The following is a 26,815-nucleotide window of genomic DNA, read 5'->3' on the forward strand; positions in this document are numbered from 1 at the left end:
TTAAAAAAATAAAGTGCACAGCTCCGCGGCGTAAAGAGGACCAGGCCCCTCGGTGGGAGGCAGCGCTTCTCCGCTCCACCGGACGCCACGCTCGGCTGTCCGCCCTCCAGCTGCCGGGGGTGGGGGGGGCGCGGGGGGGGGGCGGGATCCTTTCCTCCACCGCCTAGGCCCTGCCCAGCCCCGGCACCGCCCCCTGAGCTCGAGCATGCGCACAGGAGAGGGATAGCGGCGCGGACCCAGAGCGCACGCGCAGAGACCCGGAAGTTCCCCTGGGTGAGGGAAGAGCTGACCCGGAATCGCTGGGGAGGGGTGGCGGCGGAGGTGCGACGCTCACCTTGGTGAGCAGAGGCGCGGGCTGCGGGCGCCATGGTCTTCCTCACGGCGCAGCTCTGGCTGCGGAATCGCATCACTGACCGCTACTGGCGGGTCCAGGAGGTGCTGAAGCACGCGCGGGTGAGTGTGCCGTGCGCCCCGCGCCCCCGCCTGGCCCGGCGCGCGCGGGTCCCGCCGACCGCCTCCTCTCCCGTTTCTTGACCAGCACTTCCGGGGGAGGAAGAATCGGTGCTACCGGCTGGCCGTCAGGGCTGTGACGCGAGCGTTCGTGCAGTGCACCCGAGCCCGCAGGCTGAAGAAGAGGAACCTGCGGACGGTAAGCGCGGCCCGCTCGGCCTCGCCCCGCTGCCCCAGCCCTCCCGAACCCGCGGGGCCTCGCGGCCGCAGGTGCACCGCGCCCGGCGAGCCGCTCCTGTGCACGCGGTTCGCGCGCAGCCCCGTTGGCACCGGCTGGGCCCGATGCGGTGTGCGGGTGTCGGGGGCGCGAGGGTGGCAGCGGGTCCCGCGTGGCAGCCTCACGTGGAACCTGTTGGACAGATGCACGCAGAACTTCCCCAGCCCGGCTTCCCTGCAGCGCTCAGATCTCTCGCTGCGCCTGGAGCGGACGCCGCTGCCCCGCCATTCTGGCCCTTCTCGAGGCCCCTGCCTCCTCCCCTCCAGGCCTTCACCTCCTTGAAGCTTCGACCTGGACCCTTGCTGCGCCCGGAGCTGTGTCTGCCCCAGAATCTCGTGCTCATCTTTGTGTCCTCCCTCGGCGCCTAAAGCCGCGTGTGGAGTTAATGCTTTACCGCGGGCATTTGGGCAAAGAGCGCCAGCTTTTGCTCGCCAGCCTGAATAGGACACTGACTTTTTGTATTAGCTCTTGCAAAAAACCCTTTTAGTCCAGTGACAACGTTCGTTGAGAGGTGTGGATGTAACACACAGCTGGTTCTTAAGCACCTCAGTGTTTCTCATTTCAGCTCTGGATCAGTCGAGTTACAGCTGCTTCCCAGGAACACGGCCTGAAGTACCCAGCATTCATCCTCAACTTGATTAAGGTATGGTCGAGGATGTGGTCCTGCCGAGACGTTAAACGTCTTCATAACCCGTCCAGTTGCCGTGGTCCAGCAGCGTGGGCAGTGGAATGTTAGCAGCCCAACATTGCTTTTGTTCTTGGAGTGGGGTTCTGGTGGGTTCGGGGACGCACCACACTGGCTCTGCCGCTGCCCCGCTGGTAGCAGAATTGGTGATAGGGTATGTGGCACCAAGACATAAGCCCTGGTGTTTCCCCGTCAAGAGAAAAAGGCAGAAAAACTTGGCTTTAACTTTAAAGTTTAATTTCAAAGCTTTTACACTGAATGAATTCTGGTGAGGTAGCAGATCAAGTTGAATCGTAGTCAAAAAGGAGGGAAACATCTTGGAGGGAATAAAGCAAGCATGTGCCACAGAATCTTGGTCACTTGCCTCTGGTGAGTATGGTATTCCCTCTGCTTTTGTGTGCATTTATGTTTTTACTTGAAAAGCTAGGGGGAATGGGTCCTTGTGCCAGGCCCTGTGTCTGGCACTTTACAAAGATCCTCAGGGTAAGTGTAGGTGCGACACCTCTGTTTTACTGATGGGGAACTAGGCTCAAAAGGAGAGGGACTCTGCCCACAGCACAGGGGTCCCAGGTGGTAGAACAGGACTGACTTCTCCTGCACAGCTGCCTTTAATGTCAGGAGACCATCCCCTCTTCTTTCTGCACCCCAGACTCACTGGCAGTGTCCCTCCATTTTCTGTTGCTTCACTCGATAGAGGACTTTGGCTCTCTCACGTAATGAGCGCCCGGTTTTGATCTTAATTCCTCTGCTTGTGCCTCACACACCTTTTCTGTGTCTTATTTTTCATCGTTTGTGAAATGGAAATTGTGGTTTCCTCTTCCCATCTGCCTTAAAGGGTACCCCAGGCCAGAAGTCTGGCTGACAGCCCTTGGTTTCCCCCCCCCCGCCCCCCTTCTCCTCCCGCGTCCTGCTTGAACAGGACTCACCACTCCCTCTCCCCCACTGGGGCTCAAGTGGTGTGTGCTAAGGTGATTCAAATCACAGGGTGCTTAGCCGTGTTCCAAGTCTTCCTGTGTTTCACTGAAATGCATTTCTGATGCTGATACAGGCTCTAATTTTCTTCCCAGTGCCAGGTGGAGCTCAACAGGAAAGTACTTGCAGATCTAGCCATCTACGAACCAAAGACTTTTAAATCTTTGGCTGCTTTGGCCAAAAGGAGGCGACAGGAAGGATTTGCTGCTGCCTTGGGGGATGGGAAGGAGCCCGAAGGCATTTTTTCCAGGGTGGCACAGCACCTCTGAGGGGGATGCTGACACCCACTGACTGCCCTTTGAGGCTGAGCATCTTAGGAAAAGTTTTTTTCTTCCCCCATGTGATGATTATACTAAAATAGGGACTAAGAGTTATTTGTCAACAATGAGTAAGTTTGACTTGCATTTGTGTTAATTTACATTTCAGTAACAGGCCTGAGAGAAAAGGCCCTATCTGCCTCTTTTGGCACAGGTTCAGAAATCTCACATGGATTGTGTAAATAAAATATTTGTGTTCTTTGGCACAAACACCTTGGGTCGGCCCTGCCTGAGTGCCCGTGTGCTGGGTGGTAATTAGGGCAAGGCTTCCCCTAGGAACCCTAGATCCTCCTGCAGGCTGGGGGGTGGCAGCAGGCCCTGCTGTTGCTTGACCTCCCCCTTCCCCTCCTTGGGTTTCCAGCAGGGACTCCCTGGCGCAGCTCTTCAGCCACTGAGCACTAGCTGGTTTCCCTCACTCCCCAGACCAGCAGGCAGGGTGGCTGTCCGGGTCCTGGGCTCGCCTTAGCCCCCGCAGGCAGGGTGACCATCAAATCACCTGGGGAGCCTTAATGTAAGGGTCTCGGCCCCTCCCCCAAATAGCTGACTTCATTAGTTCCGGAGTCAAGCCCAGAAATCTCTGACAGGGGCCGCCTCACAACAGGTCTACCAGCCCTACTTCCCTTACAGCCCTGTCCTCCCCCTCTGACCGCTCCCACGCAGAGGTGTCCACCCTCCTCTTGGGCTGGAATGGAACTTGTGTGCCCCTCCTGCTCAGGAACAGGGCCCTCCCTTGGCCTTCTCCAGGAGCCTCGTCTGCATTCTGAGCCCCTTCCAGCTCTGGCCTCCTGTCACTGGGTCTGTGAGCAGCTCTGCCACGCCCTGATAGCTCTCACCAAAGCCGTCTCCTGGTCCCCAAGTCCAAGGGACACAGCCCTTGCCCCGGAGGACCATGCGCTCCCTTCCCTCCAGGACTGCCCTCCTTCCCCTCCCGCACACGCTCTGCTCTAGGAGAGCTCTTCAGGCCCACCAGAGCAGTCGCTGTCTGCTTGCTGATGACCCCTGCGTTTACCTGGCAATGCCCGCCTGACCGCACTCCGAACCCCCATGCTGGGCCCGGCCCTGTGGCGATGCCGTCCCCCACCCTTTGCCAGCCCTGCCCTGGACGTCACCCCCCTCAGACAACACCCATCTCCAGCTCAGTACAGAGCCGGTCAAATCTTTTCACTCTGCCCACTTTCCTCCATCCTCACGCGGGTGAACATCTCTTCCAGCTGCAATTACTGCTCTGGCTTCTTAAGAGGCCCCTCCTCCTGGCCCTTGTCGCTGTGTGCAAACATGGCCACTGGACCAAGCACTCGGGGGCAGGTGCCTGAGTCCTGTTCTGCCATGCTGAGTGCAGCGCCTGCCTACGCACCTTGTCAGAAAATGGTTCATATTGAAAACAACAGGGTGGAGGATACAAAGAGCTCTCTGGTGTGGCGGACCAAGTTCTGTGCAAGATGCACTGCTGTGAAGGAGCTGCCTTCTCTTCGTTCATCTTGATAAAGGCAGGTGGGAACGTGGCAGACAACTGTGGGCTGTTCCTGGCACCCCTGCCCTGGCCACAGAACCAGGTTTCCCTTTGCGCTGTGGCCGTGTCCCCAGCTCCAGAGTCTGGCCCTGACTGTCTAGAGCCATCAGTTTTCCCCTTTCCTCTGGCCAGTCACTGTTAGGGGATGCACAGGCAGCCCAGACAGGGCCCACAAGAAACAAGTTGTTTCCTGGAGTGTGCTGCTGTGGCCCGCAGAGAGGAAAGCTCCCTGAGCTGCCGGCTGGGGTAGGGGAGGTGGGGCACTGTAGCCACGTTGCCCACAGAGGTGAAGACAGGACACTGGCGCTTAGTTCGCACAGGTCTGAGCTGCAGGATCGAGTCTCAGCAGGAGTGACGTCAATGGCGCCACTGGGTTTGGGCAGGTTTGAGTTGGGTGCAATCATGGCAGCTCCCAAGTGTTTGAACCTGCCCCCACCGAGGCTCCTACCCTGCAGTCTCCTCTCCAACTGCCCCCCACCCCAAGCTCCCCCTCACCCAGTCTTGCTTTCCCATCATCCTCACACAGGTTCTTTCACTGGTCCTGGTGAAAGTCTCGGATAACTGTTCAGCAACGGATAACTAGATAACTCAGATGCTGTCGCAGCTGAGGCGAGAGCAACACTGCTGTCAGCTGACGTAAAAACCACCAGAAGCTGGCGGTCACTAATCCCGAGAGCGCCTGATACAACAGATGAGGAAACGGAGGGTCAAACCCCTGGATGGCTCCCCGCTGTTGGCAGGATAAAGTCCCCAAGCCCCTTCCCATGGCCCCCGGGGCATCCCAACCTGGCTCCTTCCCTCCCAAACCTGGGGGAACTCATGCCTCTTGCAACTTTGTAGCTGCTGTGGCTTTGTAGAAACATCGAATTAAACGTTTACAGCTACCTTCTCTCTCTGGACTCAGCTCTGAAGGCGAGAACTTTGGGAATCTGGCGTTAATACCTGTACCCCAAGACCTGGACTCAGTAAAGGCTAGAGAGTAATTGACCGCGCCGGCGGCCACAAATTAACTCAGGGAAACAGCATCTCGTTGCTGCTGTGTGTGGGCTAGGGCACAACTTACTAGCGCGTGCGCCCATCCTTTCAGGTCGGGGGCCTCGGAAAACTCCGACAGCTCCATTCAAGCCCTGGACCACATGCCCGAAGGACGCAATCCAGGCCGAAGGAGAGCCGCCCCCCGGCCCCGCCGCGCGGGTCCTGGGGGCAGGGGACGTCCCGCCTGGCCCTGCCCACGCGGGGTCGCCCCCGGGCCCCCCAAGCCCCCCTCAGCACCCGCCGGACCCCTAAGGAGCCTGGGGCTGCGGTGGGAACCTAGAGAGCTCCCGGGTCTTTGCACGGACTGCACGGCCGGACCGGGGCGGTTAGCCCAGAAAACACGCCCGGGGCTGGCACCTCCGACTAGTGCTTCCGGGTCGTGGCCGAGACCGCGGTCTAGCCCGGCGCCGCAGGGCCTCCTGGGTAACAAGCCCGCTCCCGCCCGCGCCGGGTTCCGGCGTCCGCCGCGCCGCTGACGGACAGGCGGTTAAGCCAATCGCAGCAAGGGAGCGCCGGGTGGCCTGCCGGTCGAACCAATGGCACGCGGCAGGGCGGGGCGGGGCGGTCGCGGCCGTAGTGCGTCTCGGGGAGCCGCCCTGTCGGGAAGGAGCCCAAGAGGGAGTCGGCGGCGCAAAATGGCGACGGCGACGGCGACGGCCGGGGCCGGGGCTCCGGGACCGGCGGCCCCCGCGGCAGCGGCCGGCACGCCGGCCTCCGGGGGCGCAGCTCCGGGGTCGCAGGGGGTGCTAATTGGGGACCGGCTGTACTCCGGGGTGCTCATCACTCTGGAGAACTGCCTCCTGCCGGACGACAAGCTCCGCTTCACGCCGTCCATGTCGAGTGGCCTCGACACTGACACGGAGACCGACCTCCGCGTGGTGGGCTGCGAGCTCATCCAGGCGGCCGGCATCCTGCTCCGCCTGCCGCAGGTGAGGGAGCGGCCGCGAGCCTCGGGCCGAGGTAACCGCCGCGCTGGCGCCGGGAAGGCTGCCGGCCCCTTTGTTGGCGGGGGGGGCCTTATCCGGAGCCCACTCCGTGTCCCCGCCCGGCACCCGGGCGCAGCGCCGATCCCCTCTTCGGACCCCGACCCCGCTCCTTATTCTCACCTGGCCCCGGGCCCACCGGCCGACCCAGGCCCAGGGAGTCCCCGCTGCCGCCCACCGGAGGTGATGAGGGAGGCGAGGCAGCGGAACGCGAAGAGCCTTTGTGGACGCGGAAGCATTTTAGTTTTTGACTTTTTGTTAGGAGTCTCGTGAAACCTAATAATTTAACTTTGAGGGCTTTGAATTGGGTTTTGAAAAGGATGGAATCTTTCTCTTGTGCAGGTTGCCATGGCTACCGGGCAGGTGTTGTTCCAGCGGTTCTTCTACACCAAGTCCTTTGTGAAGCATTCCATGGAGGTGAGGCTTCCTCCCGTCTTTCTTTCCCTCAGAAACGTGTTGACAGGAAACGTGGGTTTGTTGCGTTGCCCGTTGCTCAGAGGAACGAGTACTTGTCTCCCAATTGCAGCGCTGTACTTGGGGGTTTGGGAAGCCCCCTGTACTGCAGAGGGTTTTTTTCCAAGTGGCCTTTTTCTCAGGGTGCACGGCTCTTAACCGCCGTTCTTCAGCTGTTGGAGACTGTCGTCCTTGGAACAAACATCTCTGTGTTGCATCGCTTACGTTTCAGCACGTGTCAATGGCCTGTGTTCACTTGGCCTCCAAGATAGAAGAGGCTCCAAGACGGATACGGGACGTCATCAACGTGTTTCATCGCCTTCGACACCTGAGAGAGAAAAAGTGAGTTTTTATCAGACCTGTCGTACGTATCCGTCTCTGTTTTCACGGTTATTCCGTTACATTAACGTTTCTGAAACAAGGTTTAGGGGGTGAGGTTTTAAACCTGTGCCCAGGAGGAGGTGTGGCGCCTGTGGCGGGGGTGGGGGGGTGTACCCAACAGATGCTGTTTAATCAGTGAAGGAACCGCAGTCAGGAGGACAGGGCGCTGTGGCTGTAGTTTGGCTGTGGCCTTCGTTTCGTGGTTTGCCCACGTCAGCCTGAATGCTCTAGAACTGGGTTCTCAACCTCAGCACTGTCTGCGTTTTGGGCTGGATGATGCTTTGCCGTGGGGACCGTCCTGTGCGTCGCAGGATATTTAGAAGCATCCTTGGCCCAGGCTTTCCAACGCTCCAGCTAATGGAGGGCCTTTTTAAAATGCAGCCTTGGCTGTTTAAATGCCATGCTTCTGTTGGTGTTTTGGTTTCCCCTTCATCCTCAATACATTTGCTTGTATCTTGAGGCGGATGGACGGCATGTAGTCCTTGGGCCATGAGATCGTGAGACCCTCCACTCTGTTCAGGCGGCGTTTATCATCCGTAAAGAAAACAGGGAGAGGGTCATTGAGGCGGGGTGAGTAGGTCAGCGCTGGGGTTTGAGGAAAACTGTGGTTTTGTTAGTTACAGGAAGCAAACTTCCTGACTCTGTATCGTGTTTAGATTGTCATTGTTTGGGGGTAACCCGTGGGATTTGATAGGCTTTGTTTTATTTGAGCCTTATGCAGATCGTGTGCTTTGTATTTGTAGAAAACCTGTGCCTCTACTGTTGGATCAAGATTATGTTAACTTAAAGAATCAAATTATCAAGGCAGAAAGGCGAGTTCTCAAAGAGTTGGGTTTCTGCGTCCATGTGAAGCACCCTCACAAGGTGGGTATGAGGCCCTGCTGCCACATGAGTCCACCAGAGTCATTGCTTCATTCTCACCTAGATTGGAAACTGAAAAGGATTAAATGTGTCCCTCATTTGGTTTTCCAGTTTTTATCTATAATTGGAAAATAACTGTTTTTTTATTAGTCTTCTTGTATCATGTTTATCTTAATAGTATGTTTCTAAAAGTTTTGGAAATTGCATCTTTTAAGTTTGAGCTTTCAAAAATGGTGATGAACTTGTAAAAATGAAATCTGTCAGTTTACTTTTTCTTTCTCAACAGCTGTTTTTCTAAAGCTGCTTTAGTAATAACTTTATTTTCTTTTATTGGGGAATTGGAAGAATTCTGAACCCTTTATTTGGAGATGAACGAAAGCTATTTTGCACTGTGTATCAGTTGAGCATACGATACCATGTATATCTTCTATGTTACACTCAAACGTGAAGAGTGCTATTTTCATCTCTGTTTCCATCCTTTTTTTACTCGGGGTTTCCTCATATCTTCTCTTGGTATTAGTTCAGAATCTCGGTAGATTACTCACCACACGTTTAAGAGCTTTTTCTTCATTTGCTGAAAGTATTTTCACACCACGTTTTGTATACGTTGGTGACTGGGGTACAGCAATGTTCAGGGCAGGCTAATCTCACTGGTGGAAAGTGTGTCGAAGACGAGAATGAGCATCAGCCCTGTTCCGGCCGAGACAGACTTGGGTGCAGCTAGGTTCTCACGCGCGTTCGTGGCACCTGGCTGCAGAAGCAGGGCGCGGGCGCGTCGGCAAGAGCTCCCCTCCAGCTGAGCTGTGCACGGGGCGTGCGACCGGGAGCCACCCCTGGGATCTAGGACGAGGCCCTTATTTGCTGCATGGATGCCCTCAAGATCTGAATTCTGGGTTCTCAAGGTGCTTGATAATAATTGCCTGACCCATATCTTCCAGATAATCGTTATGTACCTTCAGGTGTTAGAGTGTGAGCGTAACCGACACCTGGTCCAGACCTCATGGTGAGTTGGCCTTCCTTGTTTTATGAGACCAGCCAGGGCAGTGCAGGAGTTTGTTGATTTGAGGCACTTGGGCAGTGGGTAGTCGGTCCCATGACTTGGTTGTGGGCTGGAGTTGTCTGAGTGCCCAGTGTTCCTGCCATGTAAATTCCAGCCAGACTCCCCAGATATCAGGCACTGGTGGAACGGTAAGGTGGCCCATACCCGCCCTGCCCCTGGAGGAGAGCAGTCACTGGGCTGCCCTTTGGGGGCTATGGACTTGGCACGTAGGGGTCTTTCCCTCAGCTGCCAGTGTGGACTTAGAGGTTCACGGTAATGTGGACTTAGAGGTTCACGGTACCGTGAACTTGCTTCTGACTGCCTCGGTCAAGGGAATCCTATGGGAGGAAGAGGGGGTGTAAAGCCTTCCTACAATCTGGGGACTGATTTTAACAATGCATTTGCTAGAAGTGAAGCCTGAAGTAACAGTTCAGAGCTGGGTGCTTTCCCACAGAGTGAAGTGTGTAAGGGTCATATTTTTGCTGCCTGAATTGTCTGGTGCTGTGCTGTGTCTAATGGAGAACCTATTTTGACTTTTCTTTTCTGTACTCTTTCAATCAAAGGGTAGCCTCTGAGGGTAAGTGACTAAGACTTCTCCTCTCCTGTCCAAGCGCTTCGGTGCAGGGACAGCGGCCGTCCTCAGCCAATCCAGTGCAGGCTCTCCGCCGAAGGCTGGCTCTAGATGGTGGTATGCGCACGATAGTCTAGTGCTGGCCCACTGCTGCTGTGGTTCTCTGACGATTGTGCTTCTTGTTAATCCTCTGTCGTGCTTGGTAATTGTATTGATTAGAGTTGATAACTGTCTTGACATGAATTTTGTCCATTTGAAACTGCTCTACCTGTGCAATAAAGATGCAGTACCTTTCTCTTTAAAAAAAATGGGAAGCTGTGAAAACTGGCTGGTGGGAGTTCAGACAAGTGTGGGATGGTGTTTTTATTTCTGAAAGTCCTAGAGTTGCTCTTTCAGCACTAAGTGTTGACACAGTCTAGTAAAAGGTGTGCATCTTTAAATCATTCCATGGACACTTTTTATATTGTGACTTATTTCAAAAATAGCACTTAAGTTTAAGTATATGTTTTGAGGACTTCATTTGTATTTTTTTAGGACCTAAGAGTAAACGGTTTAATAATAATATCACTATCTGAATGCTAAAGTTTTTCTTATTAGAACCAAAAAAGTTACTGACGGTTATGTTTATCAAATGTTTGAACCGTTTACTTGCAACTCTCGGGACATGTGGCCTTGGCTCCATCACACAGGCTTTTCCTTGGTCCCCTCTGGGTGCCTGGAGCAAGAGCTTCAGAGCCAGGTGCTGCTAGTGGGCAGACGGAGAATTTATCACTGAGGAATTTCTCCGTGGGTTTGTAGGTCACCTTCTCCAGGATTTCGGGCAGAGATAACCAGGGTGGGGGGTGCATCAGTCAGACCCCAGCACGACTTGGCTCCCCTCTGGATGGAGCCTGGTACCATGGGGGGATGTTACGAGCACGAAATACCTGACCTGTGCAACTGTTTTCTTGTGAAATTAGTCTTTTGTTTTTGCAATGTTGATAAGGTTAAGGTGAGATCTGATTTTTGGTCTATTAAATCTTAGAGAAATATATCTAAATGAAAATGTTGAAAATGTAGCCAATGTCAAAACTCTTTAATTTTTTTAAAAATGCAAATGTTTTGTATTTTTATATCTTCTAAAATGTGATAAAGTTTTTTAAATGTCCTGATTGTGATGAAACTTGTAGTATTTTGATGCTTTTATGTGATTTTATGAATGTTCATTTTAAGACTCCTTGTTGAAATGGGACAGTTTGGAAACGGTTCTTTGATAAGCCTGAGAAGAGGATTTCCCTTGGGGCACTGAGCCCTCTGCATGATGTTCCCATACACCCAAGGGCGTTTTCCCCCCTTTTCAAGTGGACTCCCCGTGTGGAAGAAGCCACGCCGTGAGCACCTCTCCCCGGAAAAGGAGTGCAAGAGGACGACTTGTCTCAGAAAGGCCCTCGCAGGCTTTGTGCTGAGCCCGTTCATTTGAGTTTGCATGTTTCTCTGCACCATGGATTTTGAGCATTTAGGTTTCCTTAATCAGATACGTTGAACTGCCACAGTAGACATCTTTCTGAGGCACTGTGTTTTGCATGAGAGCAGGCCAAAGGTTGAGAGGGAAAAGTAAAGTTAAAGTCGGTTCTCTTTCATAGCAACACATATTGTCTGACATTCAGCCAGCTTTAAAAAATTTTTTCAGTTATTTCCCTGTCTTCCTGTCGTGTATTCAGAAGAAGCAGCTAGAACGTTTCTCCATGAACTTGTGAGATTCACAGGACTGTCTAGCTCTAAGTCCTGGCAGTAGACTTACTTAGTGGAGCAGTGACTTGACTTAGACAGTGCAGACAGGTGGTGTGGGCATTGCCACGGGCGTTGCAGTTCTTCCTGCATCTGCTTTTCAGGAACTACATGAATGACAGCCTTCGCACAGACGTTTTTGTGAGGTTCCAGCCTGAGAGCATCGCCTGTGCCTGCATCTATCTTGCTGCCCGGACACTGGAGGTCAGTGCTGGGCCACCCCGGGGGATTCACCGACCCCAGTGAACTTCTACATACTGTGCTTCAAATTATGCTCATTGGAGCCAGTAAAAAGCCTACTTGCTGGTGACTGGCAGGCTTGTTTTTATTGCCCGGAGAATCTTGTCGGCAATGAAAAAAAAGTATAACGGTTATTACTTTTTTGTGTTTACAGATCCCTTTGCCCAATCGTCCCCATTGGTTTCTTTTGTTTGGAGCAACTGAAGAAGAAATTCAAGAAATCTGCTTAAAAATTCTGCAGCTATATACTCGGAAAAAGGTTTTGTGTCTTTTCACGTCACGTGTTCCTCTGTGTTTGACTGGAAGCATCTGGTCTGAATCCTGCGCTCTGGCTTTTCTAGGTTGACCTGACCCACCTGGAAGGTGAAGTGGAGAAGCGCAGGTACGCCCTTGACGAGGCAAAGGCACAAGCCAAGGGCCTGTTGCCTGGCGGCACCCAGGTGCTGGACAGCACGTCGCGGTTCTCACCTGCCCCCAAGCCGGGTGAGCGTCAGGGCGCGCGTGTGCTCCTCTCAGGGGTGGCCCTCTCCTCCCGATTTCTCTTAGAATCACGTCTACAGCTAGTCTGAGCACTCTGGGGGGCTCCTAGGACGTCTGTGTTTCTGTTTTCAGTAGGAAGGGGGTATGGACAGGCTCCTGAAATGGCTGTTCACCCAGTCTAGCCAAATAGTTTGTCTTTAATGAAAATCTCATAAATCTGGAGCAGTAGATCATGTTGTCATATTCTAGAGTTAGGTGTGACGCCTTTCCCCGGTCCTGGAGGAGCGGGACGGGTGACCTTCCTGCGTCTGGTGGTTCCAAGCCCGGCGGGGAGCAGGGAGTCACGGTCGGCAGCGGCAGTCCTGCGGGAGAGGCCCCACCTTGCTTGGCTGACCCGTTTCTCAGCAGAACAGCTGTCGGGTTGTAACTTCTCATACTTGATTCTAGCGGAATCCCCCAAGGAAGGCCAAGGAGACAAACCTTCCCCACTCTCTGTGAAGAATGCCCGGAGGAAAGTGGAGGGCGTGAAGAGAGCCAAGGCCGACAGCCCGGTGAACGGGTGAGTGTCCGCGTGCCCCAACGGGCCGCTGGGGTTGGCTGCAAAGACGTGGGGTCTGAAACTCTGCTCTCCGCCCTGTTCTCAGCTTGCCGAGGGGGCGAGGGGCTCGAAGTCGGAGTGGGAGTCACGAGCAGAGTTATTCCAGGTCCCCGTCGCCATCCGCTTCTCCTAAGAGAAGGTGTGTGCCGCTCGGGGCGCTTGGGGCTGCACCTGGCAGGGTGGGTGTCTTCCCTGGGAGGTGGTGTGGCCTCTCCTCAGGACAGTTGCTCCTGACCCAGAGGTGGGCGGGGTGGGCGGTCATCCACCCAGTGGTCTCCTTCACAGGAAAAGCGACAGCGGCTCTACATCTGGCGGGTCCAAGTCACAGAGCCGCTCACGGAGCCGCAGTGACTCCCCACCCAGACAGGCCCATCGGGGCGCTCCCTACAAAGGCTCCAAAGTAAGGAGCTACCGGAGGTCCAAGGACTGCAAGTACTCTGCCCAGAAGCCACACAAGTCTCAGAGCCGGAGCTCCTCCCGCTCTCGGAGCCGCTCACGGGAACGGGCGGATAATTCTGGAAAATACAAGAAGAAAAGTCATTACTGTAGAGACCAGCGACGGGAGCGTTCTCGCTCTTACGAGCGAGCGGGCCATCGCTATGAGCGGGACCACCCCGGGCACAGCAGGCACCGGAGGTGAGGGCAGGCTCCCTGAAGGTCTGCCCTTCGGCCCTCGGCATGCCCACCTCGGCCACTGGCCCTGGGGCGTGACTCTTTCTGGAAATGGTTGTTGACTCGGGACTGTGTGATGAATTTGGAGATGGAATGGAGAGGCCAGCAAGCCGCCCTTTAGTGTGGCCCGGGCCCAGCTCACCCCGCCCGCCTCAGCAGCAGCCCTGCTGGTTGCAAAGGCGGGGTGCGCACGTCCCAGTGGCGTGGCTTGGTGCTACGACAGGCTGTCTCTTCACTTCCATACCGATACTCAATTACGTTAAACCAAGAAAATGACTTTTCGAACCTTTGCCTATATTAGGTTGTACTTATGTACGTATTTTGCAATGTTTCACTATGAGAAAATGGCCTTAACAGCCCCTCACTCTGTCCACGTTGTAAATAAACATGTTTAATACAAGTTAAAGCTATATACGAAAACTCAGAACTTGAATTCTGTCAGCTTAAAACTTGTGTAGAGAATTCTGATTTTTAAAATGTGAAGGTATTTAGATCTGTGTTGAAAGTCGTATATTTTTATCTGTGCAATGCTGAGTGCAGGCCACCAGCTCCTAAATAGAGAAGTTTCCTATATATGCATTTTATGTGGTTAAATAAACACAATTCTCTCTACTCAGGATATTTGGAACGTTAAAGGGTTTGTGGTTTGTCAACGTGCTTGCTTGCTCCCGTGCACAGCTGGCAGTACCTGTTCTACTGGTACGTCTGTGCTGCCGTCTCTCATCTCATTAAAGCGTTGGGTTTTGTATTGAGTTTTTGTGCACCTGCTCTTCTGTGAGGGTTTGTGAGGAGTCTGAGCTGTCTGCTGCTGGTGGGGTAGAGGGAGGGTTTGAAAAGAACATAATGGTCTGGAGTTCCCTAGTGCCTGAGGGACATTGATTTGTAATGCGCTTTTGTCAGGTTTTGTCGGGCTGGCAGCAGCCAGGAACAAGGACCCCAGAGGAGCATCACCCCGGTGGGGTCCTCCGTCAGAGTGGGTGGCGGGCGAGTAGACAGGTTGGTGGTGAAGGTGAGCAGGATGGGTGTGGGGCCTGTCTCTGGGTGCTGCGTGTGCTCTGTGCAGATCGAGGGCTGTTGGGCCTGTCCTGTGCCCCGTGTTGGCTCTCCCCAGACCAGCACTGCTGTGTGGGTGGGAGGCGTGGCCTTCCTGGAGCCAGTGGGCCTGGAGAAAGGTGCTTGAAGTCAGTACAGCCAAGGTGTGAAAGCGGCAGGGTCAGTGCCCAGGGTGCAGGTGGCTCACTCTTATGATCAAACCACAAAAGCCTGGGGAGGCCGTGCAGCTGGAGGGAGGGGTGGGCTCCAGGACGTGTTCAGAGACCTTCCGACCTGGGAACCGGAAGCAGTCCCTTGGGCAGAAGGGTGTCCTCTGGTGACTCAGTTACGGAGCTGGGCCGGGAGCCTACGGTTTCTGCCTTCCTACTGGCCTATCGTCCACTCCCCGCTTAGCCAGGTTGGGGCCTGGGGGTGTCCAGGCCTGGCCATTTCCTGCCTAAGACTCACTGGAAGCAAGCAAGCCTCCCAGTAGAGCCAATGAGACTCCCCACATCCCAGTGCCAGCAGGAGCCCCCGCACGTCCATTCTTGAGATCCTGCCATCCTAGCCAACCTCAGCGAGGACAACGGAGCCTTTCTGGCCTAGATGGGTGAAGTGGTGCCCTCGGAGCCCCCTACCCTGAGGAGCAACGCTGGGTCTTAGCCAAACACCATGCTCCACGGAGGCTTCTTTTGGTTTTCGGACAAAAACTTCCCATGGGCACAGGATGGGAGCTTGTTTGCTTTGAGGAAGGAAAAAGCTCCACCTATGCAAAAAGCGTTAGACGCGGGGCCTCCTCTGCTTATCCAGACTGGCAGAGAGAGGAGGCTGCAAGCCAAAGGGATGGGGCGGCGGGTCCAAGACCCCCGAGTCCTTCCTGACGGCGCCCCGACTCTGCCCCCAACGCCCGGCACGGCACTCCTGGCGTCCGGGCTGCAGAAGCCCGGGCCGAGCCGCCGTCACCTGTCTGCCAGCTTCCCTCCCATCCTCGGGAGGAGGGCTCGGGGGTGGAGGCCACGCCCCGCAGACCCGGCAGCTCCGGTTCTTCCCCTCCGGCCCCAGCAGCCGCAGTATCTCGGGCCACTTCCGTCGCCCCTGCAAACCCTATTTCCGTCGACGGGATAACGTCCCTTCCGCAGTCCCGAAACGCCACTTCCGGCCTCCCGGGACAGCGGGCCCCTGACCCTTTGGGGGGGGGGCGACGGGAGTTTGGGCCACGCAGGCGCAGAGGGGCCCCCCGGGGTTGTGGGAAATGTAGTTTTCTAGCATCCTCAAGGGACAGGCGGAGCCGGCGAGCCGTGGGAGGAGCTGGGGCGGGGCGCGGGGGGCGGTTCCTCCGGCCGGAAACCGTCGCTTTCTGGGCCGGGTGGGACCTGCACCGACGCGGAGCGGGGCGCCGTGGGGCGCTAGGGGCCGCTGGCCGTAGGAACCAGCGGGCGGCCCACGCGGGCTGGGGGCCAGTTTAGGTACGGACCGGAAGTGCCTTAGCGCGGCGGCGGAATGGCCAGCTGAGACTACCGGTTGCGTTTGGGAAGAGTCGGCGTGAGGCTGCGGCGTGTGGGCTCCAGGGACGGCGGAGGCGACCGCGGCTGGCTGGGGCTCGGGGCCTAAGACCCGAGCGTCCACACCACCCGCGCGGTGGGCGCCTCGGGGTAAAACTAGGTTCAGGGAGTCAGTACCTGCCCAGAGTCGCGCAGCTGGGGAGCGGCGGAGGGTTTGAGGGAGGGAGCCGTGCTCGAAGCAGCGTTCTCGTGGTGGGATAGGGTGGTGAGGGAGACGGGGTGCGGGAATCAGGGCGAGACCGGAGTCCCCGGAGTGACCTAGGCGTGCACCTGTGTTCCAGCTCGGCTGAGTGCCTGGGGCCGCCGCCAAGCACAGACCATGTTCATGGTGCGCCTGACTTCCCAGCTGCTCAGGGCTGTTCCCCGGGCAGGTGAGAGGCCCCGTGGGGGCAGATGGGCGGGAGGCGCACCTGGGTTAGGAATGTGGTCAGCAGCTCAGTTCCCCCCGCTGCTGTGCCTCACCAGCTGGAGGCGGGGCCCGGCCACAAACTACCTCGTAAACGTCCAGATTTCACAGAGGGGAAGTCTGGGCCTGAGAATGTCAGCAGGGCTTCAGGAGGTTCTGCTCCCCAGACCCGGTGGCCGTGCATAGGTCGTGTAGCCCCACGAGCAGTAACTAACTGTGCCATCTTGTCTCCTGCAGGTTGCAGTGGGCCTTGGCCTGTCTGCGGGGTGTTGGGCAGGCATGCCTGCAGGCCTCGTTACAGCATGCAACCAATAGGCCCAAGTGGGGTTGCCCCCCTCCCTGACCGGCGGGTCCACATGGAGCTTGAGGAGATGCTGGTCCCCAGGAAGATGTGTGTCAGCCCCCTGGAGAACTGGCTGACCGTTCGCTACCTCCTGCCCAGACTGGACGCTGGGGCCCCAGAGATTGTGTCTCCAGCCCAAGTCTATGAGTGTCCGCCCAGCCAGGTGGGGGAAGGGTTCGAGCAGGGGGGTAAGGACGTCTGGGACGCACCCCAGATACAGTGCAAAAACGTGCTCAAGATCCGCCGGCGGAAGATGAATCATCACAAGTACCGCAAGCTGGTCAAGAGGACCCGGTTCCTGCGGCGGAAAGTCAGGGAGGGACGCCTGAGACGGAAGCAGGTGAGCGTGGGCCCTCGGTCCAGAGCTGGGCAGGGTGGTTGAGGTGCGTGGCTGTGCCGCAGACCTGTTGGTGGTCCCTCTCTCTGCCCTCGCAGATAAGGTTCGAGAGAGACCTGAGGCGCATCTGGCTGAAGGCGGGCCTGAAGGAAGCCCCCGCAGGCTGGCAGACCCCCAAGATCTACCTGAAGGGCAAATGAGTCTCGTGTGTCCCTCCCCCAGCCCTGTTACTGCTGATGACCCATTGTAATAAATATTCAGAGAACTTAGTCATCCTTGCTGGCCTGGACCCTCTTCTGCCTGGGGTGAGCTGTCTTGGGGTTGAGGCTGGCACCAGCGTCTGCGGTTACAAGAGACACAAGGGCCCTGGGTGGCAGATTGGCGGTCCCTTCCCCGAGCTGGCCCTTGTCCTGGTGCCAGGGCTGCAGGAGTGACAGCCTGGCTTTTCACGAACTGGTGCCGTGGGGACAGCTGAGCAGAGTCCCAGCCCTGCCCCTGAGGAGCACGCAGATGGGAACTGTGCCAAGGGGACCAGCTTGGAGGTTAGGGAGTGCCCCGATGGAGGTGCTGATATGATTAGGATACACGGTTGACTCTCTGTGCAGTCGAAAAACCCGAGCAGAGCTCATAGTCAGCGCTCCTCTGTGGTGCCAGGTTCAACCAACTGTGCGTCGTGTGGTGCTGTGAGACCTACTCACTGGAAAAAACGCATGCGTGCAGCTGGAGCCGCACAGTTGAGGGGGCAGAGAGGGCCTCACTGGGGAGACGGGGAGGGGAGGCAGGAAAGAACCTCAGAGATGATGGGTGGGGTCCTTCAGACCCTGCCACCTGGGCCTCAAGTGCAGTCCCCTGCTCAGCTGCAGCTGGGGACCCGTGGCCTGCTGTGAGCTCCTTGGCCTCTGCCACTTTCTGGGGCCCTGAAGGGGGGTGGCGAAGGGCTCACCAGGAAGGGATGGCCCACTCTGGAAGGTTCAGGGTTGGGCTGGCTGAGGAAGGGGTGCCGTTTATGGAGCTGGGGAAGCGTAGAGCCTTAGTGTGAGCTAGTGGTCCTCAGAAATTTCAGATTTCTCCTGCATGGAGGGGAACGTGTTATCGCTAATAGTGAGGGGCCCCTGGGCCTCTGTATCCAGGCTTGGGGGGCTGGACTGCAGGCGGAGGAGCCTGGTCAGAGTCCGTGAGTGCAGGTGAGGCTCGTCCTCATCCTCAGCGTCTGCCCTGCTCCTGATACTGGGTTCAAGGAGGGAAAGGTGGGTACGTCTCTCCTGAGCCCCGGAGTGGCGTCTGCGAGGGGCACAGTTCTGTTGCTGTTGCCCCCGTCCCGCTTCACACCAGGGCGGTGCGGTCTCCTCGTGTTTTGTCAGAGATGCGTCTGTGGTCTGGGTTGGGTTCCCTGCGGGTTTAGCAGATCTGGGGGCAGGGGGTGTGCTTGGACGCGGGCTTCCCAGCATTTCTCCTGGAAGGGAACAGACGACCCCGATGCTTCAGTGAGCCAGGTGGGCCCCTGTCCTGTGCGTGCCTGCCAGCCGGGTAAGCAGGCGTCTAACCGTGGGGCCTGTCTGAGTCCCTGTCCATCGGGGAGATGGGCTCCTAGAGTGGGCGTGAGAAGCGTGAAGCTGACCCTGACCTGGAGGAGACTAGAGGCCCTTGAGGGCACAGGACTGCTTCTATGGGTGGCCACTAGGGGGCAATGATTAGGCTCCTGGCAGCCCTTGGGGTCCCGGCTGAGGACCAGGACACGGGCATCCTTCCTGGGTCTCAGTTTCCTCAACTGTGGGTGGGGCAGGGGCCCCAGGGCCAGGGTCTGGGCCTCAGCAGTGGAGCCTCCCTCGGGTGGAATTACCATGCTCTCTTGGTGCCAAGTCCGGCCCCAGCTCCACCAGGCCTCCCAGCAGGGCCTTGGCCTGCCAGTGACGTCCTTGGCTGACGCCCACGGCCGCTGAGCAGCTGCTCCCGGTGTTTCTTCCAGCCCCCGTGTGGGAGCTGCCCCGTGGCTCACCCCACCCTTCCCTGGCTGAGTCTGGAGACAAAGCTCAGCTGGGGCCATGAGTGCTGGGGATACAACTGGCCGACCTGTGCAGGGGGGTGCAGACCCAGACGCCTGGAGGCTGCCAGCTGGCAGAGCGCCGCAGGGCCCTGGCACCCGGGTCACCTGCTCCAGCCGCCTCCACCGTGAGGTGGGTGCCAGCTGGGGCGCCCCCAGAAGGCAGGCTGCCCAGTGGTTCCAAGCCACGCGGCCTCACCATTCCTTCACAACAGTGGTTCTTAAGTGGGCATTCGGCCACATCTGGAGGCAGTTTGGGTTGTCCCAGTGGGGGTCACAGTTGGTGGAGGCCGGGGATGCTGTGAAACGCCCTACAGTGCACAGGGCAGCCCCTGCCCAAGAGCAGGTAGCCCCGGACATCAGTGGTACCATGGTCGAGGCCCCTGTTCCTGAGGTCACCGATCCTGTCGGGTCAGCTCCTGAGCTGGCCCAGCCCTGTTCTGTCTCCCCAGTCCCTGTGCCTTCCCCTGCCCTGCAGGCCCTGCACCTTGGCAGCCCTCTCCCTGCCCCAGCTCGTGTGTGCAGACCTCATCCTGCCTGTGGCTTGGGTGCCCTGGGCCCCAAGCATGATCTCAGGAGGTGGTTTGGGGGTTTTATTTTTACTCTAGCTCCCCCCGGAGCACCAGAGGCCTCTCCCCACCTCCCGACGGGGCCTCCATCCTCCCGCAGCTCCTCCCCGCGGCTCCTGTTCTAGCCCTGGGCACCCCCTGAGGTGGGGCGCAGAGGGAGGGCCCGTGCTGTGTGATGTGGTTCTGGCCTGTGGTCTGCGCTTAGCCCGTAGCAGTGCCTAGGGCTTGGGTTCAGCCAGAGGAGGGCCCCAGTGAGGGCTTGAGCCGATGGGGGTGGTCTTGGGCACTGACTGGGGATCTGCCTTTTGGACCCAGTGTGGAGGCACCTCGGTGAGCTCAGCCGCCGCCCCTTGTCCCTGTGCTCTTCCATGCCTGGGGCACGGCCAGTGTCTCCTGGCCTGGGCGTTCCTGCCCACACAGTGGGCCAAAGAGGGAGCCAGGCCGGGCTCAAGCCCTGCGGGAGGATGTGAGGCTGGACGCTGGGCCCTGGGAGGGGCTGGCTGGGGCCCTGCCCCAGTCAGACACGCACATACGTGTGCGCCCCCAAACTGCATGCAAATAGCTGTGCTCCCCGCCGTCCGAGGAGCCTGCAGGCTGGCGAGGGCGACGGAGGGCCTCGGCGTGGGCAGAGGTTGGCCTCACTCCCCTGGCCTGGCCCTGGCCTGCTGAACTTGCCTGGAAGGATGCTGGAACCTGGGGGGACAGAGGAGGCAGGGAACATTCCTCTCTGGGTCTGAATTTTGGAAAAAGCCGCTGAGGGGCTCTTGAGCTGCAGCCCCAGGATGGGGCAGAGGAGTCCAGACCTGGGTCTGGAGTTAGCCTGAGGGTGGGGGCCAGGGGGCGACAGCCCCTGCTCCCTGTCGGATTCTGTCTAGTGCTGTCCTCAGCCTCACAGGGCACTGCTGGACCATTTTTGGATGAGCAGACTGAGCCGTGGCATTGGGTCCCTCACCTGACCTGCGGGTCACACGTCAGCCGAGCAGCAGGGCTGGGGCTCGAGTTCACCCCAGCTGAGACTGCCACCTCCCAAATTGGAGTTCTCTGTGTGGGGTGTGGGCGGCCTCTGTGTATTTTGAGGATCCTTCCCGGCTGAGTAGGGAGGGAAGCACCGCAGACTCAGGTGGGGCAGCACCAGGCCGGCAGCCCCCTTGCTTCAGCTGTGCAGCGGCGGGGCTCTCAGGGCCCCTGAGGCCAAGAGGAGGGACGGCCTCAACCTGCAGGCGGGTGGGAGTTGTGACACCTCCGTGGGAGCCTCTGAGCCGTGGCCAAGACTCACGATCGGGGTGAGCCAGGTCGCCAGCATTCATCGTGCCTGTGTTGTGTGGAGTGTAGATTGACCCAGTGAATTTGGGAGCACAGGACAGGGGTGACTGCCCCGTGACCTGGCACCTCACACCCTCACCACCCCAGTGTAGGTGATCTGAGGTGCAGGGGAGGACACTGATTCAGCCTGGAGTCCTGCCGAGTGGACCTGGCCCCCAGAGGATAGACCCCCAGAGGCCACCAAGACTGGGGGTCTATCCTGGAGTCCCCAAGGCCTTGGAACACCAAAGCCCTCACGTGAACAGGGTGGGTGGGTCACCCCCAGGTCCTCTGGGGCTCAGACCTGAGCTTCCCTGTGAATCCGGGCAAGGGTACCCTCTCCCCGTCACGAGGAGCCTGTTCGCTTTGCTTATTCCTGTTGGTTTTGTTACTTTGTATTTACAGTTGAATTCTTGTTTGTTGATTTGCCGGCCAGTTAGGATTGTACGTGGCTCAGTGTGGGGTTGTCAGCTCCTGCCTCACCTCACCTCACCCACCCCGAGCCTGCGCCAGGGCAGCAGCTTCAGCTCCTCTGCTGGCCTCGGCCTCCTCCCGGTGTAGTCTGCCACAGTTTAAATGGCCCCACAGCTCAGCAAGCTTGTGTCTCCTTTCTCATTCAGCTCTTTATCCTCCAGTCTTGTTTTTTCTTTTGCACGTTTTTCTATGTATCACTAACTCAGCTCCAAACTTGCTGGCGGAATTTAAAAACTCACTTCCGTTCAGCTCCTCAAGTGACCTGTTCAGGTGGAGCCGCCCTCCTGGCGCCCTGTCTGGGCCGCCCTGGGCTCTTGATGGTACCAGCAGGGTCTCCCTGGGATACCCTTGGCCTCATCAGCTGGAGCCTCTGTTTCTGGAATGCCGTGTTTTCCTGCCGTGTGGTTTACTTTCTTGTTTTCAGAGAGTACATCCTAGAATGGCTTTCTGAGAAAAGGTGCATCAGAGATAGATTGTAGAATAAGAATTATGTTTTTAAACTATTAGTAATTGACATGTTTGAGTGATTCTTTCCACCACAGGCATTGTGCTAGGTTCTTCACAGGACTTACCTCACAACAAATCTATAATGAACCTTGTTTGATAAGGGAGGACCCTTAAGTACAGAGATGAACTTGCCCACATGGCTGCGAAGCCATGATTCAGCTCTATTTGACTCCAAAACTTAATTTTTTAAAAAATAAATTTGTTTATTTACTTTTGGCTGCATTGGGTCTTAGTTGTTGTGTGCGGGCCTTCTCTAGTTGCGGAAAGCGGGGGCTACTCTTCGTTGTGTGTGGGCTTCTCATTGTGGTGGCTTCTCTTGTTGCGGAGCACAGGCTCTAGGCACGCGGGCCTCAGTAATTGTAGCGTGCGGGCTCAGTAGTGGTGGCTCATGGGCTCAGTAGTTGTGGCTCACGGGCTCTAGAGCGCAGGCTCAGTAGTTGTGGCACATGGGCCTAGCTGCTCCACGGCATGTGGGATCTTCCCAGACCAGGGCTCGAACCTGTGTCCCCTGTCGTGGCACTACATTTTGTTTTCCTCGTGGATGTCATGTGCTGCCCCTCCTCACTGCCCCTCCTCTGACTCGGTGGCCTGTGAGTTGGGGGACGTGAGTGTCTGTTCACGTGGAGACACTGTCACTGCTTTTCCTTCCCTGTGAGTTTTTGTTTTCCCTGGAATCAGTAATTGTGTTGTTTTTTTTTCTTTCTTTTCAGTTGCTTTAGTTTTCTGTACCCTCATCACAATTTCAACACCAACTTCTCAGCCCAACTCCCAGAAACAGCTGAGGTTCATTCATCTCAGAGTGAAGTCTCTTCCTGGATTTCTCACCTGTCCAGCTGGCTGTTTGCCCATCACATCTAGGCCCAGCTTTCACCCTGGGGATTCTCTCAGACTCTCTGCTCCCCTGATCCCTCATCTTCCCTTTTCCTTCCCTTTTTTTCTTTTTCTTCATTTTTTACTTTTTTTTCCTTTTTTCCTTACCTTACTTTGAAAGAGCACATCTTCCAGTCTCCTGCGGAAAGAAACACAAGAGAAAATTTTGAAACCTTGCAAATCTGCGGACATCTTTATTGGGTCCTGTTTCTTGGTTCACAGTTTGGCTGGATATGGAATTCTAGGTTGGAAATTATTTCCTATAAAACCCCATAGGTGTCACTCTGTTGTCTTCTGGTTCCCAGTGTTGCTCTTGAGAAAATTGAACCCAATTTGAGTCCAGAGCCTTTGTGATTTTCTCTCTCGAAGCTCCTCTTTTCCTTCACTGGTGGAGACACTCCCAGTGACATATATACTTTGGTGTGGATCTGTTTTTGCCCCCACAGGAGCCCATTTCAATCTGGAAACTCCTAACCTTCTGGGATTCAGTTTGGGGACGTTTTCTCGAACCGTTTTGTTATCATTTCTTCCACTCTGTTTCTTCTCTTTTTATGAAACGCCTGTTTGGATGACTTTCTCTTCTATATTTTATCTCGTTGGCATATTCAACATTTTCTTCTAATCCGTTTAATGAATTTCTTTCATTTCTGTTACCGTCTTAATTTCTAAGAGACTTGACTTTTGGGCGTTTTAGCGGCGCCCTGTGTGTCTCACGGGTGTGGCGGCGTCTCCTCGTGGGGATGTTAATGCTGCGTATTTTCTCTGCCCCCCACGGCCAAGTCTAGCTTCTGTTTCTGCCCAGTGCGTTCCTCTGTTGCCTTTGGCCTCTGTTTCCCACATCAGTGGGCTTCCTCTGGTGGCACTTGGCTGTGTGCTTATGTTTGAGAGTGAGGTCTACCAACCAAGACCCCCAGAAGTGGCTCTAAGTGCCCTCCCTCACTTCTGGTGGGAGCCAGGACTCTTTGGAGACGTGGCTAGTTCCTGGTAAGGTTGCCAACTTCAGCAAATAAAAATACAGGCCCCTAGTTAAATTTGAATTTCAGATAAGCAACAAATAATTTCTCAGTATGTCCTGTGCGATGTTTACCTGGAAACCCTAACGCCAGACCTGTGGCAGGAAGTGCATGAGAACCTGCCGTGTCTCTTCATGTCAGAGGCCACGGGAGGCGCCAGGAGGGTGCAAAGGGCTTCACTGGCCAAAGGTGGGACAATATGAGGGCTAAAGCACACGAAGCGTGTTGAGACCCGTCCACACTGGGCTGAGGCACACGAAGCGTGTTGAGACCCGTCCACTGGGCAGCCATGGAGGATACAGAGGCCCAAGTCCCAGGGTCTCGGCTGAGATTCTATTAGGTTCTTGGGCCGTATGGCTGGGCACATTCTCTGAGCATTTTAGTATAACTTCCTGGCTTCCTGGAAACCAAAATAATGTATATTGATTATAAAGCTCCCATGCTGATGGCTTAAATAGACTAATGCATGCTTTCATAGATTTAAAATAGAGAACGTTAGATTTCCAGAAAGAAAAAAGGAATTGAACTTCTAATGCTTTTAAAAAAAAGTCATTTTCTTGCAGAATCCACAGCTAAAAAATTAACCTGGGACAATTGTTCGTCGTTGGATAACAAGCAGAGAGGTGTGAATTCTGGCAGAGAGCAAATATTGCCAAGGAGACTATGTCATATAAACGTTAATATTGTTTAAATGTTGGGCTGGAAAATGTGGAGTTTAACAACTAGTATTAGAAAAAGTCCAGGTAATTTTTTTTTTTAAAGACTCAATTTTATTTATTTATTTTTGGTTACGTCGGGTCTTCGTTGCTGCACGCGGGCTTTCTAGTTTCTATTTGCGGTGAGCGGGGGCTACTCTTTGTTGAGGTGCGTGGGTTTCTCATTGCGGTGGCTTTGCTGCGGAGCGTGGGCTCTAGGCACGTGAGCTCTAGAGCGCACGCTCAGTAGTTGTGGCTCACGGGCTTAGTTGCTCCATGGTATGTGGGATCTTCCCGGGGCCAGGGCTTGAACCCATGTCCCCTGCATTGGCAGGCAGGTTCTTAACCACTGCGCCACCAGGGAAGCCCCCATCATTCACTTTTTAGCACTTCCTTCCTTTTCGGCACTCCAGGCTTATCTCGTGTTCCCTCCCGCACCCTAAGACCCGCCATTTCTCCAAGGAGCCCGGGTTCCTTGTGTGGGAAATGGTCTTAGAAACCATTTTGATCTGGAGCTGGGTGTGCTCACTGCTGCTGGGCCTTCTCAGATGACGGAGCCGACCACGCATCCACACACCTAAAACCGCTGCCACAGGCGTCCACCTTTATTTGTGTTGCGCCACGACGGGACACAGGTTCGAGCTGTGAACTCATGTTCACAGCAGTGTCTCCAACTGTGATCCTGACCTCGCGGGTCATTCCAGCCCCTCTCTTGCTTTTCCATAACCTGGTCCACGTCCCCTGCGGCAGTATCAGAGCTGATAAACCCCAGCCGGTGGGAAACACTCGTGTCAGCTCCAGCACGGTGCTGCGCACAGGCCCCTCTGCCTTCAGTCACAGGCTCTGCTGACTCCCGAGGCCCTCAGGTTGGTACTTCACACCCCTTCAGTGGTGTTGCCCCGTTTGTGAGTCAGCCAGATTTCTTGGCCACATTCTGATTACCTGACCACCTAAATGAGTTGTTTAGACTTTTCACACATTAAGATTCCCTCTTTGTGCCATGCAGTTCATTGGATTTTGATAAACGCATAGTGCCGTGAATCCCCCTACTGGGGGATCATACAGAACAGTCTCGTTGCTCTGAAAGATCCCCTGTGCACCACCTCTTCATCCCTGCCCCCGGGTTGTGGTTTTAAGGTGCTTGTTACGCAGCAGATACCTGGAGCGTTTCTAAAGATAGTGAAATTCACAAAGAGAGCGATTACAGAAATAGTGTGTTACTATCTAAAAAGAGCCCTTCTTTGTCCAAATTACGTCTAATTTGGATGGTGAAGTTACAACATACGCTGTGTGATGTACACAGTTGCGTAATCTAAAGCTCTCCGTTTGAATCTGTCAATAACTATAAATATTTGTGTGCTCACAATAAACATTCATAGAGAGGCACATCAACATCGTTAAGTGGAGGAAGCGCACATAGTATATAATAAAGAGAAAAAGAGTTGTCTTTTACATGCACAGCATATTCTAAGCAAAAAGCAAAGCTGTTGTTTCCTCTGCTGGGTCAGGGAGTGCATTTCTGTCCCCCAGGCTTATCCCCATTTGGGCCCTTCTCCCCTCAGGTTCCCACCACGACTTGACTCTGTTTGACCAGATGGTCCTTGTTTCTAAGATGGCGAACGCGGCCAGTAATCATTCAGTGCTGTGCTCGTTTTAGATGCTGTCACCCGGATTGGTTAAAACTCTAGCCAACGTGATCATCATGTCTTGTGTGTGGCCAACAGTGACGACGTGCCTGCCCCAAACCCAGGCCTGAGATCCAGGCTTGGAAAAACTGGCCATGTGTCTTCAACCTCACCTGTCTTTGGGGTTCCCCCAGACCGCCAGTGGCAACACAAAGGCCTCCTCCCTTGGATAAAATGAAGAGCAGTGCAGACGATGGAACATATTTGTCACTGCTGTATCTAACCACCTCTTCGCAAGCTTGGAAGCTCCCCTGTTTACGAAGCCCGTAATACGGGAAAGTCAGACCATTTATACACAAAAGGAACGTTGTTCTGACTGTGTTGGAGCAACTTTGCGATCTCGCGTTGGTGGGAAGCTGCCACGTTCGCGTGTGCGGCGAGGATGGCTCTGATTGCTGTGTTGTGAGGCCCTCCCCGCCAGTACCTGCAGGTCGGAAGGCTCTATGAGGTAAACACACTCTCGTGACTGAATCCTGGGGAAGTACGTGACACCTTAAAAGAGATTCCGCTCTCTGGCTTTTGGACATGCTGTGCAGCCGGGTGGCAGTGGTGGCCTCCCGGGGGCCGTCTCCGGGGTCCCTGACTGTTGACGCGACAGGAAACAGCCTCACTAGACAGGCCGACACTTGCCACACTGTCCCCAGGGGCCAGGTCAGGGCCGGGGGCCCCTGTGCACCAGAAGCAGATG

General features: G+C 55.7%; 3 protein-coding genes across 8 annotated transcripts; all 3 read left to right on the forward strand.

The window, feature by feature from the left end:
- Positions 1–268: 268 nt before the first annotated feature.
- Positions 269–2,754, forward strand: MRPL20 (mitochondrial ribosomal protein L20). Its single transcript, XM_030881592.2, has 4 exons — positions 269–453; positions 539–649; positions 1,293–1,370; positions 2,480–2,754. Exons 1-4 carry the CDS (start codon positions 367–369, stop codon positions 2,651–2,653), a joined length of 450 nt encoding a protein of 149 aa, XP_030737452.2. The 5' UTR covers positions 269–366; the 3' UTR covers positions 2,654–2,754.
- A 3,117-nt stretch (positions 2,755–5,871) lies between these two features.
- On the forward strand, positions 5,872–14,043 carry CCNL2 (cyclin L2). Of its 2 annotated transcripts, XM_030881533.3 has the most exons (11): positions 5,872–6,175; positions 6,572–6,646; positions 6,915–7,024; positions 7,807–7,927; positions 8,863–8,927; positions 11,406–11,505; positions 11,696–11,800; positions 11,883–12,024; positions 12,469–12,580; positions 12,666–12,758; positions 12,905–14,043. In XM_030881533.3, the coding sequence occupies exons 1-11, from the start codon at positions 5,882–5,884 to the stop codon at positions 13,257–13,259; spliced, it is 1,572 nt and encodes a 523-aa protein (XP_030737393.2). In that variant the 5' UTR covers positions 5,872–5,881; the 3' UTR covers positions 13,260–14,043. The 2 variants fall into 2 exon arrangements, with proteins under 2 accessions (XP_030737393.2, XP_030737427.1); XM_030881567.3 differs by lacking the exons at positions 11,406–11,505; positions 11,696–11,800; positions 11,883–12,024; ... (1 more) ...; positions 12,666–12,758; positions 12,905–14,043 and adding an exon at positions 9,527–10,685.
- A 1,616-nt stretch (positions 14,044–15,659) lies between these two features.
- AURKAIP1 (aurora kinase A interacting protein 1) lies at positions 15,660–17,240 on the forward strand. Of its 5 annotated transcripts, none has more exons than XM_030881586.2 (4): positions 15,660–15,789; positions 16,167–16,256; positions 16,529–16,974; positions 17,070–17,240. In XM_030881586.2, exons 2-4 carry the CDS (start codon positions 16,205–16,207, stop codon positions 17,169–17,171), a joined length of 600 nt encoding a protein of 199 aa, XP_030737446.1. In that variant the 5' UTR covers positions 15,660–15,789; positions 16,167–16,204; the 3' UTR covers positions 17,172–17,240. The 5 variants fall into 5 exon arrangements, with proteins under 5 accessions (XP_030737446.1, XP_060145550.1, XP_030737440.1 ...); XM_030881580.2 differs by lacking the exon at positions 15,660–15,789 and adding an exon at positions 15,797–15,975; XM_030881585.2 differs by lacking the exon at positions 15,660–15,789 and adding an exon at positions 15,797–15,961.
- The last annotated feature ends 9,575 nt before the right edge of the window (positions 17,241–26,815 follow it).

The sequence above is a fragment of the Globicephala melas genome, chromosome 1, assembly GCF_963455315.2.
Source record: "Globicephala melas chromosome 1, mGloMel1.2, whole genome shotgun sequence".
Taxonomy (NCBI): Eukaryota; Metazoa; Chordata; class Mammalia; order Artiodactyla; family Delphinidae; genus Globicephala; species Globicephala melas.

What these genes read in the sequence shown, in the direction of transcription:
- AURKAIP1 (XM_030881586.2), top strand. Translation starts at nt 16,205, where the DNA reads ATGTTCATGGTGCGCCTGACTTCCCAGCTGCTCAGGGCTGTTCCCCGG. An exon ending in CAGGGCTGTTCCCCGGGCAG is followed by an intron (nt 16,257 to 16,528) that starts GTGAGAGGCCCC and finishes TGTCTCCTGCAG; the next exon opens with GTTGCAGTGGGCCTTGGCCT. An exon ending in GACGCCTGAGACGGAAGCAG is followed by an intron (nt 16,975 to 17,069) that starts GTGAGCGTGGGC and finishes CTGCCCTCGCAG; the next exon opens with ATAAGGTTCGAGAGAGACCT.
- CCNL2 (XM_030881533.3), top strand. Translation starts at nt 5,882, where the DNA reads ATGGCGACGGCGACGGCGACGGCCGGGGCCGGGGCTCCGGGACCGGCG. An exon ending in TCCTGCTCCGCCTGCCGCAG is followed by an intron (nt 6,176 to 6,571) that starts GTGAGGGAGCGG and finishes TCTCTTGTGCAG; the next exon opens with GTTGCCATGGCTACCGGGCA. An exon ending in ATGTGAAGCACCCTCACAAG is followed by an intron (nt 7,928 to 8,862) that starts GTGGGTATGAGG and finishes CATATCTTCCAG; the next exon opens with ATAATCGTTATGTACCTTCA.
- MRPL20 (XM_030881592.2), top strand. Translation starts at nt 367, where the DNA reads ATGGTCTTCCTCACGGCGCAGCTCTGGCTGCGGAATCGCATCACTGAC. An exon ending in AGGTGCTGAAGCACGCGCGG is followed by an intron (nt 454 to 538) that starts GTGAGTGTGCCG and finishes TTTCTTGACCAG; the next exon opens with CACTTCCGGGGGAGGAAGAA. An exon ending in AGAAGAGGAACCTGCGGACG is followed by an intron (nt 650 to 1,292) that starts GTAAGCGCGGCC and finishes TTCTCATTTCAG; the next exon opens with CTCTGGATCAGTCGAGTTAC.